The sequence below is a fragment of the Propithecus coquereli genome, unplaced genomic scaffold (genome assembly GCF_000956105.1).
Source record: "Propithecus coquereli isolate 6110/MARCELLA unplaced genomic scaffold, Pcoq_1.0 Scaffold181, whole genome shotgun sequence".
In the NCBI taxonomy this organism is placed as follows: Eukaryota; Metazoa; Chordata; class Mammalia; order Primates; family Indriidae; genus Propithecus; species Propithecus coquereli.
In genome coordinates, this window is record NW_012142857.1 from 1,873,791 (window position 1) to 1,891,617 (window position 17,827).

Below are 17,827 nucleotides of genomic sequence, written 5' to 3' on the forward strand. Positions count from 1 at the left end.
GGGGACCTGGACTTAAAAGATCAAGGAATCCAAAGTGGAGAACCAAGAAGTGCCCCCCCACCAGAAAATGTCCCAGAAAGCTCCCGAGCCCGGGAGGGGGTTGCTCCTGCAGTGCAGGAGGTGTCAGTCCTGCAGGTGGGTGGGATGCAGAGGCCTCTGGCTGGACCATAGGAGATGCTGCCTGGTCCCTGGGCTGGAGGACGCCCTGCCCCTATGCGTGTAAGCATCACCCTTCCGTGACACATGAGCATCTCTCATGGTGATTGGTGGCCTCGAGGCATCCACTGAGCCTACGTGAAGCAACCAGCACCAGGCAGACGGCAGACCTGGTGGAGCGACTTGGAAGAATCTAATGGGGTGACAAGGCTTCCCCTAAAGCACTGCCAGCTGGGATACAACCATGACTCACTTGGGCTTACCATGGTGTCTCCAACCAAGACTTTGGAATTTGTCAACTGTCACCACTCCAGGGGCCTGAATTCATCTCTTTTCACTCAAGAGCAAGGATGCTTTGGAGCAGTGCTTCCCAAAGGGTAATGTGCACACAAATTCCCTGGGGACCTAGTTAAAATGCAGATTCTGATTCAGGTCTGGCTGGGGCTGAGATTTCCACACAGGTTCCAGGGGACAAGGATGTCGACGCTGCTGATCTGTGGACCGCACTGTGAGAAGGCATTACCCAGAGTGAGTGAAATTAAACCTTTACCTGGCCTTCATGAAGGAAAAGGGCCAGCTTCACCATGTGGTGCTCACTCAGCGGCATTTTTTGCACCTAAGAATTGAGATAATGATGGCACCATCAGCAAATATAAGGAAGTCAGAGACAGGCACCATTTTGTGGGGAATAAGAGTAAAAACTATCTTTGCTTTAATGCCTATGATCATGTGCTACGATCTTATTTAATGTTTATATCTTGCAGGTAGGTATCATTAATCTCTGTTAACTTCATAGTGGAATTAGGTTCAGAGATGTGAAGTGACTTTCCCTGGGGTGTTACTGCTGGCTGGGGAATTCGAACCCGGTCTGTCGAATTCCAAAATCTATCTGATTCTAGTATGATGCAGTTTCTTATTTTGAAGGGTGAGGAATTAAGGTGAAGTAGATCCAGTCCAGTGTTTCTCAACGTGACCTGCATGTTAGAATTACCAAGAAGACTTTTAAAACTCCCACACTCCAAACAAATTACAGACCCTCTAGAAGAGAGGCCCTCTATCAGCATTTTTTTTTTTAAGCTTCCCAGGCGATTCCAACGTGCAGACAAGCCTGAGAATCACCGAGTTAGCCCAACTCCTCTTCCAATAGGTGAGCAACTGAGACGCTGATGAATGACGTGGTAATCTTGCTGGAGTCGGAACTAGCACTGCTCCACTCCTAGTCCGGGACTCTTTCTAGTAAACAAGCTAAATAGAACATGCTGTAGTGGGATGGAGCAGAACAGGAGAAGCACTGGGATGGAAGAGTTTGCAAAGGGAAAATACATAGAGAAGAGCCGAAAATTCAAGCCAACACCAGGGAAAACACACATTTAGAAGCTCGGAAGAAGATTCAGAACAATAGAGACATTCACCAAACTGAAATCCTTAAAGTTAGGAACAACATCTTCATCTATGAATCCTCCTGTGCTTGACATCGATCAGACAATGAGGAGATGAGAGAATGGTTAGAACAGGAAAGACAATGCGGTTCTGATGGACAAGAAAGTCTAGGAGCCAAGTTGAATTGGGAAATGGGGAGTGATGTTGGGATTGAGGAAAAGGATAATGACAGGACAAAAGACGTTACCTCGTGTGACTCTACCGAAGGAAGGAACACAAAAGGGAATGGTCGCCATTAGGAAACCACATTGTGGGATTTAATTTAGGATTGGGATTACTTTTAAATAATAGGATGGAATTTAATAACAATAGGTGTAATTTAATATACCAAGCAGAGAAATAAATGGAACAATCTGTCTGAAGCAAAAAAGGCTTCAGCCTCTTCCAGGGACCTCAGTGCATCATCTCTTGCCATAATTGACGTGGTCACAAGATAACAAACAAAAATAATTAATTTCTGTTGAATCTTACTACCATATGTACACATGGATGTTGATTATTTAGTTCCAGTTTAATAGTGAGTACATGCAGTGTTTGTTTTTCCATTCTTGTGATACTTAGGAGGATGGTCTTCAGTTCCATCCAGGTTGTTACAAAAGGTATTAGTTCACCATTTTTTATGGCTGAGTAGTACTCCATGGTATACATATACCACATTTGATTAATCCATTCATGTATGGATGGATGGGCACTTGTGTTGTTTCCACATCTTTGTGATTGTGAATTGTGCTGCTATAAACATTTGTGTGCAAGTGTCTTTTTTATAAAATGTCTTTTTTACCTTTGGGTAAATACTCCATAGTGGGATTGCTAGGTCAAATGATAGGTCTACTTTTAGTTCTTTGAAGAATCTCCATACTACTTTCCATAGAGGTTGAACTAGTTTGCAGTCCCACCTCATGTGTACATATGGTAGTAAAATTGAATGGAAATAGAGCAGGGGAGAGGGGGAAGAGGGAATGGGTAAACTCACACCTAACGGGTACAATGCACACTCTCTGGGTGATGGATACACTCATAACTCTGACTCAAACTGTACAGAAGTAATTCATGTAACCAAAACGTTTGTACCCCCATAATACGCTGAAACAAAATGAAAAAGAAAAAGAAAATAAAAAATATAAGTGGAAAGCTGAGGCTACCCATCACCTCTTCAAGTAGAACTGGCAGATGACAAATTGGGCAAGGCTCTGGGTACTCCGTCTGCCTCCACGGCTGCCCTTGGGTAACTTTTCTTTGCCCTTCAAGGCTGTCATGGATATTAATTTAAAGCTAGTTAGTTTCTCCTTGTTAGATGTTGGGGATAAGACGCCATTGAACAATGGCTATCAGACATACATGGTAGTCACATCTCTCTCTGAGATTCCACAGACCCCAGATTCTACAAAAATGTGAGTCAGAAGAAACCATAATTGTAAATGATGTGGGCATTAAAAGTCCACACAGAGATATTGTTTTGCTCATCACACCAGTATGTGTGTTTAAATTTCTGACCAGATATTTCCTCCCCACTCACCAATGTTTAATTCATTATCCATGTCTGTGTGGGTTCAATTACGAGACCACAGACCCTCATCTTCAACTATAATATCTTCTGAGCCATGCCTTAGATGTCCTTCTGTATGGAGGAAGAACTTTTCCTCACCCATCCACTCTCCCCTGGCCTACTTTCTGACCTCAGCTGACACTCTAGGGATGGCTGGCCCGTGTGTCAGTGGGCCACGCATCTGGGGCTAGGGAGCTACTCAACTTCACTAACATCAGCACGTCCCAACCACCATAGGCCACATGACATAGCTAAAGATTAGGCCTCCATTCAAATACGTGCTCTGATCCAGGTGTTGGGAGAAAATAAACAACAACCTGGGCTGAGTGAGAAAAAGACTACAGGTAGGGAAAATGGATAAACAATGGAAAATCCATCCTTCCCTGTCTACACCCTACTTCTTCTCACATTTCTATTTCTCCAAGATCCAGAATTGACACCTCAGTTGGGAGAAGGCATTAATGCTCCCGAGAAGCTAAGTTATAACCTGGCTTCTTCCTCTACAGGATGCAAAGTCAAGGTGAGCACTTCTGCAACTAAGAATGACAACAGTGTGGACAGTTGCCATCTTTTACTTAAAAGCAGGGTTTGTGACTAATTGGGAACCCTTCTTCTAGTTCTACCACCATTTTTACATCTTTATTTTATTTTATTTTATTTTATTTATTTATTTATTTTTTTTTTTGAGACAGAGTCTCACTCTTTTGCCCAGGCTAGAGTGCCGTGGCGTCAGCCTAGCTCACAGCAACGTCAAACTCCTGGGCTCAAGGGATCCTTCTGCCTCAGCCTCCCGAGTAGCTGGGACTACAGGCATGCGCCACCACAGCCGGCTACTTTTTTCTATATATTTTTCAGTTGTCCAATTAATTTCTTTGTATTTTTTTAGTAGAGACAGGGTCTTGCTCTTGCTCAGGCTGGTTTTGAACTCCTGAGCTCAAACAATCCACCCGCCTCGGCCTCCCAGAGTGCTAGGATTATAGGCGTGAGCCACCGCGCCCAGCCTACATCTTAATTTTAAATGAGAAATTGAAAATTTTGTATTTTCTAATATCTATGTAGAAAGGATAATGGTGCTATACAGCTTAGCTGCTTTTATGAGTTCTAATAAGAGACGTTGCATCAAAAAATAAAAAGAAAGCTTTCTCCACTGGGTTTAATTTTGCTATTGAATAAAACATGGAGTCAGGTTTATTCTTTAACAACAGGATACCACGTCAGAGGTGCACGGGAATTCTCCTTCGTGTCTGTTGCAGTATCTCTGCACAACTGCACTTCTTACACCAACACTATTATAGTGAGGGCTGCGAAAGCTCTGATGTGAGTCAGTGCTCAGTTAAATCATAATGTCTCGATTTACCAACTCAAGAAGTTGAAGATACAACATGGTCCAGTTTCAACTACCTGATGGGACAGGTAGTTAAATAGTTTGCATTTAAGGGATTTTTTTGTTGTTGTTGTTGTTTTTGCCCTTGGCTCCCGCCCAGCCTCGATGGATGCTAACAGTAGGGAAAGAAGAGGCCGGGGGTTGGCTGCCAGTTGGTGTAAGGCAGGAAAATGGTGAGAGGGAGCATTTCTTACCATGAAAGGACCTCTAAATCAGGCTGAGCTGACAAAACTGTGCAGTGAGCAGATAGTAAGCCTCCCTGGGGACAATTCTGAGGAGCCTAAGTCAGCTGCCACATCCCCAGCCCCAGAGAGCAGCCTCACTTCAATAACACACCTAACCCGTCCCAGCCGGGCCCCCTGACTAGTAACCTGCATCCCGGGTGCCCAGAGAGCCCCATTCTCATGGTGATGCCAGGCCGTGCCACCTTCTCTTCCTGGCCTAATTGTAAAACAAAGCTCTATTTCCTAGACTTGGGGTCAACCTCACCATATCTTTAGCAGGGAGAAAACAACCCAGTGAGTTGCAGATTACCCTCAGGAGAGGGCCCAGAGAAACGTGGCTGAGCCAATCCCCATCCCTCATTTTTCCCAACACTTCATTCCCTTCCTAAACCTAAGCTAAAGAGATTGGAAAACTTCCTCCTTCCCTTTTCCCTACTGCTCCTCTTTGAGAAATGATTTTGTTTTAATCTTAAAGAACCAAAAGCACCAGCAGAAAGCCGGTTGCAGCAGCTCACACTTGTAATCCCAGCACTTTGGGAGGCCGAGGTGGGAGGACTGCTTGAGGCCAGGATTTCAAGACCAGCCTGAGCAACATATTGAGACCCCATCTCTACAAAAAATAGAAAAATTAGACAGGTGTGGTGGCATACAGCTGTAGTCCCGACTACTCAGGAGGCTAAGGCAGGAGTATCTCTCGAGCCCAGGAGTTTGAGGTTGCAGTGAGCAATGATTATACCACTGTACTCTAGCCCCGGCAACGGAGCAAGATCCCATTTCAAAGCAAAAACAAGAACAAAACAAAACCAAAATCAGCAGCAGGATATTGCTAGCCATTACGGCCCCTCTATGCAAAAGCACCCGAGCACCTCCTTTTCTCAAGTGCCAACTTCTCTTAGTGCCAACTGCAGGAATTTATGCTTAGGGCATAAATGGTGCATTTGTGCAGTGCACAAGCTGCACTGGCTGAGGACAGCAGAGACCTACATTATGAGCCTTACACTGTTCTGATTTTAATTTAGAAGCTGGAAAGGTGCTATGCGTGGGCATCTGATGAAAGTTGTAAGTAAGGATGGAGATTCCCTGGCCCTTCTGCTTCAGGCAAGAGGAACAACCTCTCTTTGGGTGCTCCCAGCTATTCATCACTTTCACTCCTTACATGGAGCTGAATAACTACAGGACTGCATTTAAGAGCTAAAAATGTAGGGACCTCGGTGCCTCCTGCCACCACCCATACTTACGCTCCCCTTACTATGGCAGGCGGCAGAGACTACAGTGAGACATTTGCCTACCACAAAGGGTCCCCCCAGCCAAGTGGCCTTCTGGGTCAGTGGGAGTTTTGGCTCTCGTCTGGTGCCTTTTCATCTCCCTGTTTACCAAACCAAACTGCGTGTGGCTCAGAACACACTGAAGAGGGACGTTCTGTTCCAGACTTGAAGTCTCCGCTTCTCTCTTTGTTGGGGGTAGGGGCTAGAGAAGCATGAGAATGTTTTTTTCTCCAGCGCTCTCTCTTGCATTTAGAAAAGCCCCGATCAGGATGCAGAAGAGCCCTCTCTGACATTCTTGTCTTCCAGAATTCCTAAGTGTGGGCACTGCCCAATCACACGCGCTGAGGTGCAAATTATGTGCAACATTAAACTGCCTATAGATAGGTCAATATCAAATAGCAATTGAAATGAAATAGTATTGTAAAAATCTCTGAGTCAAACAACACATATTTAGAAAGACCTACAAACACAAGACATCATAGGAAAAATAATAAAATTGCATCATTATCCATAGTTTTGTTCTCCCTTCTTCCCCATTTTGTCATCTAGCTCTTATCTCTGCTTACATACACTGCCTCAGAATCTTTCTGGAAAAAAAGAGGTCCATTGTGAATAAAGAGAACTCTTGGATCCCAACCTTGTCATCCAGTCCCTTCCAGCCCAGGTGGGACTGTGCAACATGAATTATTATTTTTTTTTTAAAGGCAACACCACAATGGTTGCAGGGCTGGGGGTATGATTTCATGCCCAGCAAGGAATAAAGACATAAATTGCTCTAAGTTCACAGGCGTCCACCAGGAAATCCAAATAGATTTGGGTCGAACGTGGGGAGGGGAGAGGAGAGGAAACTTCCTAGGGCAGAAACTCCATGGAGCAAGCTGAAGAGGAGAGAAGCTCTACGTCTGTTCATTTGAGATTGTACCAGACAGGGAGATGGAAGGTGTATTCACTGAGAACAGGGACAGGGGGACATCCACCACGGGGACGTGGTGGGAAAGCCATGGGGCGAGGAAAATATTTGCATAAACACCCAGCAAATGATTCTCTGGAAATGATACCAGAAGCTCCTGTAGAAAGAACTGAGGAAACATCATTGAATTGTGCAATTTGGTCTGCTTAAAAACACCACGAATATGTCTGTGCTCAATACTGGGTACCCGATCTTCTCTCTGATCTCCGGCCCAGAGGTTGTCTCCAAAGCCACAGCAATCTGGTGGCAGCAGACGCTGGCATCTTGGGCTCCTGCAGTATGAGAATCTGGCAAGCCCTGCGTCAGATACCTACCTGGTTCAGGATTGTTGAATGAACCGAATGGTTTCTCCCTGCTTGTACTGCACTCCTTTTAAGGTCAAAGCCAGGAAGAAGATTTCCCTTGGTTCAAGCTGGGAGGACGGTCCCACCTGGGAGCCCTCCAGGGCAAACCAAGGCTGACTGAGAGGGACAGACATCAGAACGGTGGCACCCTGGTGTGTCAGGCACAGTGCTTTATACATGTCATCCCTCACCACAACCTTATAAAGGAAATAAACTCAGCCCACTGTACCGCAAGGAATCTGCATGTGCTTTGTACATACCATGTGGCAAGGCTGCATTTTGTGAGCTGCACTTAAGGTGTGGCTCTACAGGGACTGGGGGAAAAGCTAGACAGGGAGGGTGGATACAGGAGGAGGTGCTCCTGCCAAGGCCTGAGACACACTACACACCCTCAGTCCCGGCTAGTGCCACTGAGACAGAAGGCCACATGGGTGTCGCATGGAGGCAGCTTCAGAATGAAGTCCATAAATACATGTTATGGCTGAGCTAATTGAGTGAATTAATGAAAAGCAAACATATGGGCAGAAGTCGGAAATATTGAACAGCTCTAGAGTGGTTGAAAGTACAAATTTTGATGTTCAACCTTGGGCAAGTTATTTAAACTCTCCAAGCCTCAGTTTGCTCATCTATGAAATGGGGATAATGGCACAGTATTTATTTATCTCACAGGATTTTCCCGATGGTTAAGTGACTAATACGTGGAAGGTACTTAGCACAGTGCCCGCAGACAGGGTGAATGCCCAGCCATTTGTGGCATTTCTTATCTTTCTCATTGTCATCATCATCCTGACGAGCGCCATGAGGGACTGTGGCCCATTCGCATAAGGAACGTGGAAACAGCGGTGTGATTCCTTTCATTCCTGAAGCAGACCCCTCACACTTTCCTCTTGTGACTCATTCTCTCTCTCAGGGTAACGCTAGAAGCTTGTTTTCTCCTTATGTTACCAGGAAGAAGTGTTAGAGCGAGATTTGCCTGAACGTCAAAATTCTTATCATGAACTTGCACCTACGGGCTTCAAAGGCCCCAAACACACCCCCTGAGCCTTGGAGGCTCCCCAGGGGGAGGCTGTCCACGGAGACAAGGAGCGCTGCAGTCTGGCGGGTGTCCAGGGGGTGGAGCCAGAGAGCCCCTGGCGGCTGTCGGGCGATAAGGACAGGAGGCACATCCAAGCAGTCGGAGGCCCAGAAGGAAGGAAGACCAGTGACAACCGCACGGCTCTCTGCAGGAGTTTCCTTTCTTCATCCTGGGCTCATAGAAGTGCACCTGAATTGGTTAGATTTCTGCCACAACAGGACAAGCCACAAAATTGAAATTCAAGAAGAAAGGGAAAGGAAGAGATTTTTAAATTCAATTTTAGATTCTCTTGCTGCGGAATGTTTGCCTCCTGACTTTTAAAAAGACAGCAGTTTGTCCTGGGAGTCTCACCTCAAAAGAAGGACATTCCAGGGAAACACTGGTATTTTTGTTCTCTCCTCACTGGGAAAAAGGGCGGTTGGTTTACAGAAAACAAGTTGCTCATATCTTGTCTTCCCCGCCCTCCCGCCACACCCCTCAGGCCCTTGCTTGGACTGTCACACCTGCACAGAAGTTGTCACGTCTAAGAGAAAATGCTACCCCAGGAGCAGCCACTCAGCTCCCAAATCCACACTCCAGCAACGTGTCCCATGGTTTTGATTTAAGTGACACTACGTTGATCCTTTTTAGTTATAAATCTTTCCAAAAATATCTCGGGGTCAGGATAGGGGCTAGAGGAAACAGCATGGAGAAGAAAGAGAAGAATTGGAGTAGGATTAGTGGTGGGCAGAGAACTTGGAACATCGTGGAAGCGATGGCAAAGTAGTTGGCACCGTATCAAGAAGAGAGAAAGAGAGAGAGACACCAGGTATGGAAGCAGGGGACCAGTTCCTCGGCACTGCTTTGGCACTGGTGCCCAGAGTGGGAGGAGAAAACGAGGCCCAAGACTATGCAGAGCGAGGCAGAGTATAAAACTGTTAGGTGCCTCCCTGCCAGCCCTGTCTCCTGTGGACCTCTCTCCCTCTCCCTAGAGCCCAGCGAGCCTTATCAGCCACTGCCTTCTGCCACCAGGGCCAGCCAGAGTGTGAGTACCCTCCTCATTTCTATTAATGTCCAACTGTTCATTCACTGTTCAGGGCTTGGCTTCTTAGCCCTCTGTCATTTTCGCTCTTTTGCTCTTTCTTTTTTTTAATGGAGAAAATGTTTCAGATCGCTGGGACTGATTAGAAGCAGCAAAGTCAGAGTTCTGGTAAACTAGCAAGCAATTTACCAAGGACACAGGTTTCTTCCTGGAAGTTTAAAAGCGGTGTCCTTATTCATGATTCCGGAAGCAAGGTGGAAGCAGCACCCGAGCTGATGGGGAAGAGGGTTTGCAGCGAGGTGTCCACCCAGTGTCCTAAATGACTCCGAGTTCACGCTGTTAGGAGTTTCGGGCTGAGTTCCTGAAATAAGTGAAGTTGGAGACATGTGTCTACGTGACTCAAAAGAAAAAAAGTGGGGCACTGGGAATGGCCCCCTCCAATTATGGATTTATAGATTCTTCTGTTTGTGCTGTCACGCCGAAGGGAGTTGCTTGTGTACCCATCGGGAGAACTAGTCAGTCACGACTGAAGCCGCGGATCTGGCAGCTTCTTTGAATTTGAAGCTGCCCTTTGTGGCGTGTGGAATCAAGGCTCCTGGGGGTAGCGTCTTCTGAGCAGGGAAGCATTTTAATCAGGAGACAAGAATACCTGACTGCGTTTTCTTTCTTTCTGATTACAGCTTTAAAGAAAACTGAGCACCTCCTACCACTTAAAATCAAAAACTACCTAAAATAAAGATTATAGTAAGTATCAAATAAACATCAATGTGAAAGTCTCTTTATTATGATAGAGCATGAATGTTTAAGTGCCTTCTTCTATATCCATATCCAAAACTTTGTACTCTTTTTAAAAGTGATACTTGAGGCATGAAAAATTGAAGACTTTTAGGTCTCTCCAATTGCACAAATTTCTAATATATGCTGACAATAGACTGCATTTTATTTTGTGTAATAAAATAGAGAATATTAGTTGAATTGAAATCTTGATATTGCCTCGTAGTGCTGCCTCGTTTCACTAGTGATCTCGGCTATGAAAAGTGATTTTTGACTGCTATTGGGAAGCTCATCAGGTACAGCTTCCAGAATATTCTTGGAATATTAACTTCAGCACACACGAGCCTCGTTGTGGATGTGTCAGCAATGTAGAAGAGTGAGGCTCACTTTGAGGCCCAGGGAGACATTTGTTTGTCACAGTAACTGCTTCTGGCAAGGGAATAGGGTGAAAGTGGGGATGGCAAAGCCCTTCCTTTCTTGCTGTTCAACCCCCACACCAGGGTTACTTCAAGGCAACTGTGAAGACAGGCTGCGTCCACTATACCACTGAGTTCTAGCACCCACTGCAGACTCCAGCATATAGAAGTTGCTCTTTTACTATTGGTTGACTTGAACAGAATTTCAGGTGGCATTAATATGCCTGGCCCCAGACTGGAAGACAAAGAACCACCAAGGCCAAGCTATTCCATAAGGCTCACTCCACCTGCTGCTTGCTGAGTAAACTTGCATGGTTTCCACTCTGAACCTCAGTTTTCTCTTCTATAAAATGAAGGCTTGAACTATGTGGTCTCTAAAATCCTTTCTAGCTCTCAAATTTTTCTGTCTCTTGGCTCTAAGAAAATATTGATGTTGAGCTTAAGGATGTAATTCTCCTCGAAGCGCGTGATTTCGGTGGTAAGAGAAAGGCAGCACCTAGCAGGGGGTGCAACGGATAGGCATCTACTCTGAGAGCATGTGACAGCCTGGCTGGTCTTTTCCTTTCATTCTTCTTTATTTGTTTTTAACCTTGTATAAGATGAGAGCCCTACCATTGGGTTTCTTAATGGTGCTCTTTATTAAACAAAAGTATTCATAATGCAACCCTGAAACACATCAGTTGGGTACATAACTAGTCAGGTAGTTTGCCATAGATAAATACTCACACACATAATATTTTCCTAAGACATGTCAGAAATAGTTTCCAAAATTGTGTATTTCTCTGAGTCACTCTGGCAGATTGTAAGTTTTCAGGTTTCAGGCCAAGTCCGGAGAAGCAATTAAAATTAAAATAAATAAAAGGAGGTGGAAAAAGAGAAATACCACATACACAACTTTTTTGGAACTTCTCTGAAGGAAGAATGATATTTTTGGATGCAGTGGAAGTAGAAAAAAAAAGAAAGATATAAAATTTATGAAAAGCTGCCACACTTGTTTAGTTCAACTAAAAATTATTTATTATTAACAAAATTATATTCAATATTTAAGAATTCTCACTCAGGTACAAGGAAAAAAAATGCCATTTAGCAGTCTCTTAAACTGGGCTTTGGCTGTGCATACAAAACACGGCTAGTACCTTACTAGAGAAAATAGAGCCCACACCACGCCTCATTCTTGTCACACTTGATAAAGAACAGCATGGCCCAGGCAACTTGTCCGTTGGTCCCAAGATGGAGCTCTAACAATGTGCCCCGAGCGTTTCAGAGCCCAAAGCCCATCCTCTCCTCTGGAACAAGCTTCAGCTCCTCCAACCTCCTGCCCACGGGGACATGCAGCAGAGCAAAATCCATGCGTTGGTCTCTATGCAGGACAGTTTGGCATTATTATTATTTTTTTTAAGCAAAGTAAATGAACGTCTACTGTCTGCGGTGAGTTTGTTGCCTCTCCGCCCCCTGCCCGCTCCTTGCTGATGGAGAAGTCGCCTTATTATGCATTAGAGGTCTCAGTGGGGCCACGTGGCCCCTCCCCAGGAACCCCCCAGGCGCGCTGCCGCCGCCCTCCACTTGCCTTTCAGGTGCTCAGCAGAGCCAGGGTGCACATCCTGCTGATTCACATAATCTTGCCCTTTGTCATGTGTTGAGGAAAAGGAAGGATGATTGGTGCCACTGGTGATGCCCAACATAGTCCCCTTTGGACGTTCCCTTTTGAAAATAAAGCTGGTGAGGAAGCGCACGGAGGCTTGGCCCTGGCCGACAGGTCGCAGGAACAGGTATGCTTCCTTTTGCATCCTCTGTCTGGGGGAGCCTGGGCACCTGCTCCAAGCCCCTGTGTGTCTCCTCTGGGCAGAGCCTGGGAAGTAGGGGTCAGCAACTCTGCTGAGCTGGGGGCTGTGGGCCGAGCCAGAGGCACAGGGGTCTTGATCCAGAAGGTCACGTGGCACCCACCTTGGTCTGGAGGGTGGACCATTGAGCTGGGGTGTTTTGACAGTCGTGGAAAAGCCAGGAGTAAGTAGCCTGGGGTTTAATATTTATCCTGCTTCTATTTTATTAGAGTTCCCTTTATTTTATTGTCCTCTCTTCTAGTTGAAATGTAATGGCCTACTTTGCAGGAGTTGAGGTGTCTGAGCATCAGTAGAAGGTCCTTGGTCCATAGCCCTGCGTTGCCTTCCCAGTTAGCATGTGTGGATGCTTAAAGTTCCCCAAAGAAATGCGAGTATTCTAGCCTGATAAAATTCTAGGGGGAACTGCAACTTTAAGTTATTGGCTGCTCCTCAGCACTTCTCATGCCTGAGTTCTGGAGCCAGTTAATCAGGGCTCCCAGGGGCTCCAGAGGGTTCAATAGTTCGGAAGAAATGGTTCCTGGGGGACCCTGAAACAGCAGCCACTGCCTGCTGAAATCATGGGAACACCCCTCTCTCTAGGACATTACTGCCCTGCAACCCATCCCAGTGGGCAGATACTGGAGACACAAACCACAATAAGTCTTCCGTATGTTGAGCTGTGGGTTTGGACAAAGCTAGTTTAATCTTTACTTAACTTTAGGTGGCTCAACAGGGGACTCAGGCCATTCAGGTTCTCAGTCACGTCTAGCCAGTTACATTATCGGGTTTCGAATCTGTATCTCCCAAATCTCTGAGGTGATGGGATATTTAAAACCCTCTAAGATAAATAAATATATGCTGGAAATTTTGAGAACGTGAATTTGTTTATTCTGAAATAGCCCAGGTACCTGCTTTTGTAGTTGATGGAAAATGCCACTTTAATGGTTTCCTTTGATGCTTCCGGTTTAGGACTTCATACATTCAGTTACAGGAACTCAAGGCAGTTGTGTCCTTGAGCTTCTTGTTGCCTGGGCTAAAGCCTGATGCCTCTTATTGGTGTGGTTTTGAGAATGGATTGCTATAGCTGAGACAAAGCCTTAAAAAGCAATATTTTCAGTTATGAGATTTGAAGAGGGACATATCTGAAAATAAATGATGGCCATCACTTATTCAGATTATAAAATAAAAGATGATTTTTTCATAAATGCATAATTCTTTAAACAGTTTTACAACTTTAACTATGGAGCCAGCAGAGCTCCACGTGGACTTAGTTTTGGCTTCCAATCTCCAGGATTCATTGGAAATCTCACAGATGTTGGTGCCTAACATTGTTTTGCCAAGACAGAACGACCTTGGTCTGGAATGCACTGTATGAATAGCTGCTGTTCTGTGCAACGATTAATGGTTCGCCATTGTTTAAAAGCAGAATGATTAGTTGGGCAGCGAAGTAATATAATAGAAGTATAATTGTTAGCAATAAATCAGTTACCCTCATTGATTTCCATACTGAGATTAATAGAAGCCAAAACTAGAGTCAGGATTTTTTAAAAATAGACAGAACTTTATTACCTGTTAATCACTATTTGTTGGATATGGCATGTGGAACAATGATGGAGCCAGGAATAGCCATGGGGATGGTTTGACACAGCTTGGTGACAGGAAAAAGACAAGCTGATTTCTCTGCTTAGGCTTTGGGTATTTCCTTGGCCAAGTCCTATGTGGTTGCGGCTTTGACATTCCATAATTGTGCCTTCTGGGGGTCTGATGGTTTGGGGCATTTGCCTGCTTTGCACTGACCTTGGCTTTTCTTACAACTCAGGGTGGTTTTACCATTGTCTTCCTCCCTCTGCCTACCTCTGGGATTGTGTCATTGGTATTCTTTTGTATCCACCCTCAGCACCAGGAAACCTCCATTTTCGTCTCCAGGGTACCATATTCTGCTGATGTTGGTGCTTTCCTTTTACAAACTTATCATGAGACATGAATAGGCCCATCATGAACACAAATCATGGTTATATCGTTTGTATTTTCCCGGGGCATGTTTACTACTAATATAATCATGCCTTATACATTCTTCTATTATATAATCTTTTCATTACAATGCTTTGGTTTTCAACAGCTTTGTCCAATTCCATCTTTTCTAGTTTCTATACCTTTGTGGAATGTCATTCCTCCTTGCTTTTACACATTTAAATAAAAGAAGTAAAGAATGTCTGAGGCAGTTACATGATAATAGGACAAATTCAAGCAATCTTTGACTTGGAGAGAGTGGGGAGGCTGTGTCAACACACACAAACTGTTTTAAAAATTTCTTCCCTTTCAAACTTTTAAAAATAAAACTTTTTGTTTGTAAAATAAAATTTTAATTTAAAAAAACTGCTTATCTTGGACCAGTGTGCACTAGCTTAGTGAGCAGGCCATTTCGTAACCTGATTTCTTGCTCTGTGACTGGCAGCATGAAGCTTAAGCACTTGATTTGAGCTCTTTCTATATTATTTGACTCGTTATGATGATCTGAACTGTTTGTCAGTCTTCTCAAGTAGACTGAACTCCTTGAGTACAGGAAGTGGGAGATCAATCAATGATTCCTTTTTTTTTTTTTTTTTTGAAACAGAGTCTCACTGTGTTGCCCAGGCTAGAGTGCCGTGGCGTCATCCTAGCTCACAGCAACCTCAAACTCCTGGGCTCAAGCGATCCTCCTGCCTCAGCCTCCTGAGTAGCTGGGACTACAGGCATGCGCCACCATGCCCGGCTAATTTTTTCTATATATTTTTAGTTGTCCAATTAATTTCTTTCTAATTTTAGTAGAGACGGGGTCTCGCTCTTGCTCAGGCTGGTTTCGAACTCCTGAGCTCAAATAATCCGCCCGCCTCGGCCTCCGAGAGAGCTAGGATTACAGGCGTGAGCCACCGTGCCCGGCCTATGTTTCTTGAACTAGAAACTGAACTCTGAAATTAAAGACCAGAACCTTCTCACGATAGCACGAGAGACATTGATCACAAAGGTAGTGTGGGATTTGGGTTTGGGTGATCATCTCTGTGATGGTATTTCAGGAGGAAAATGGTGCTTTCTTAGTCCTATGAGACATCATGGTCTAGATCTTCTGTGGCTACTCTAGAAGCCACAGAATTACCCAAAACTGGCCAATCTAGAGTGTTCTGCATTAGGGATATTTATGAGCTCTGTCCTTCCCCCAAGGAGCCAGAGGAAGAGCTAGCCATGGAGGACAGCCCCTCTATGGTGAAAGTCGACAGGGGTGAGAACCAGGTTTCACCACGTCGAAGGAGAAGGTGCTTCCCCAAGGCTCTGGGCTATGTTACTGGAGATATGAAGGAATTCGCCAACTGGCTTAAAGGTATTTATGCTTTCATCCCTTGGAGAGATGGGAGAAGTAGCTTTGGGAGAAATTGTTTGCTGGTACTTCTATTTATATCTTTAGTAATATTCCCCAATCTTTTATCTATTCTTAACTGTCCATTTTTCTAATTTTTATCTTCTAACCTGCAAACCACTTCGATTTTTTCTTTTTATGGAGATGGTGATTGGGTCCAGGGCACTGTTTATATTAGAGGAAGGCACCCAGCTCCATTCTGCAATTTCAGTACTTAAAACTAAAATTTTATTATTGGTAATTCATTCCTTTGGCTTAAGAGTCTGTACCTCTGAACGTGGTAAATAAATGCATTAGATGCTTTCTGGGGCTTAGATTCTAGCAGGGGCAGTGTAGGTTGAACATAAAGAAATGAGATGCATTGAATTCACTGTTAGGCTGGAAAAAAAAAAAAAGAGATGCTTTTAGGGATGTGGGTGCTAGTAAAGGGACAAAGAGTTTAGAGAGAAAAAATTAAAGGAATATCAAAAATATGTTTCACTTCAGGGGATTTTGATGATTTTGCTCAAGGTGGGCCCTGAAATTGAGCAGGAACATCATTCGTTTGGCCACTTCCTTAGTTGTGTTTATGTCGTGTCTTCCAGACAGGCCTGTGATCCTCCAGTTTGTCGACTGGATTCTGCGGGGCTTATCCCAAGTCGTGTTTGTCAGCAACCCCATCAGTGGGATCCTCATTCTGGTGGGACTTCTGGTCCAGAACCCCTGGTGGGCTCTCAGTGGCTGTGTGGCAACAGTGGTCTCCACCCTGACCGCCCTTCTCCTCAGTCAGGACAGGTAGGCACGTCCTTCCGAGACACAGGGGCTGACCACCGACTATGGACAGCAGTGCTAAAGCCACATCCTTCCAGGAGAAACAACCTTTAATCCACAGAACTCTCTATATTTGTCTTTAGTCAGAGTTCAGGGAATCTGTTATAGTCTCTTATTCTTGGCATCTGAGTAAGTAGCTAGTCTGAATGATGCCAGGTTCTTGTGGCATTACATGGTAACCAGAACTAAGCTACAAGTAATCCCCAGGAGAGGTTCTAAAGGGATCGTCTTTAATGATTGATAAAATTACTTGTCATCAGCATTCTGTTAGGACAGAATTGCATATGAGTTCATGAAAAGTCTTAGTGTCTTAATAACCCTGTTATATCTTGTTGTCATGCTTAGTTTAGCAAACTCATTCTTCATAGACAGTGTAAAAGTCAGCTCAGCTCCTGGGGAGATGAATACCCATAAATTTCAAGTGAGTGGCTTTTGACTTGTGAGTCTTCTGATAGATGCATTAGGTTAAAAATACTATGTACTTTATAAATTGATCTATCATTCGAAAAGTGATAAGCTGGCTCCCAACCAGGGGGGAAGACGGTTCCTGACTAGCCAGTTTGTTCCTTCAGGGAGAAAACCAGTCTTCTAGGCTTCCAAGATCAATGAATAATTCCCAATAATGGCCATTACACAACTAAACTTTTGTAGCACTTGCTGTAAATTGCCTAAGGAGGTCCTCAGGGAAAGAGTCATTAAATGCTCTCTACTTTTCCATCAATTCCAAGGAGCCTGATTAGCTCCCTGCAGAGGGTGATTTTGAATCTTATATTAAACCCTATTCCAAGGCAGGCCAGGAAATGGTCTTCCCAGTTTGGGGATGGAGTCTAAGGTTGTGCCATATTGAATATTCCTTCATTGTTTTGCTCCAGTGCAATATGATCAACCCCATTTTCCTTGTCAGGTATTATTTAGAAGACAAGTCATATTTACATATGTTCATTTCCTTGGTCCAAGAAGACTGCATTAAAATGGCAATCCTCTGTTTTAAGTGAATGCATGTCTTCCTGTTGCTTTAGTTGTGGCATTCCACAACTTACAGATGTATGCCATTAATTTTCCAATGAGCAAACTCAAGCATTAAATCTCCAAGTCAGTTGTTGAGAGGACAAGCCTTTCTGTAGCTGTCTACTGTCATTACCTGTAGTCCCAGTTTCTGGGTGACATTCATACTGGCCCCTGCACTGACTA

The 17,827-nt window shown here is 44.5% G+C and overlaps 1 protein-coding gene across 1 annotated transcript in view; it reads left to right on the forward strand.

Moving 5' to 3' along the window:
- The first annotated feature begins 12,267 nt into the window (after positions 1–12,267).
- Positions 12,268–17,827, forward strand: part of SLC14A1 (solute carrier family 14 (urea transporter), member 1 (Kidd blood group)) — a 21,483-nt gene continuing 15,923 nt past the window's right edge. The window contains exons 1-3 of the mRNA XM_012642655.1: positions 12,268–12,384; positions 15,634–15,790; positions 16,411–16,600. Of these exons, the coding sequence (XP_012498109.1) occupies positions 12,268–12,384; positions 15,634–15,790; positions 16,411–16,600 (464 nt within the window). The remainder of the gene's footprint in view (positions 12,385–15,633; positions 15,791–16,410; positions 16,601–17,827) is intronic.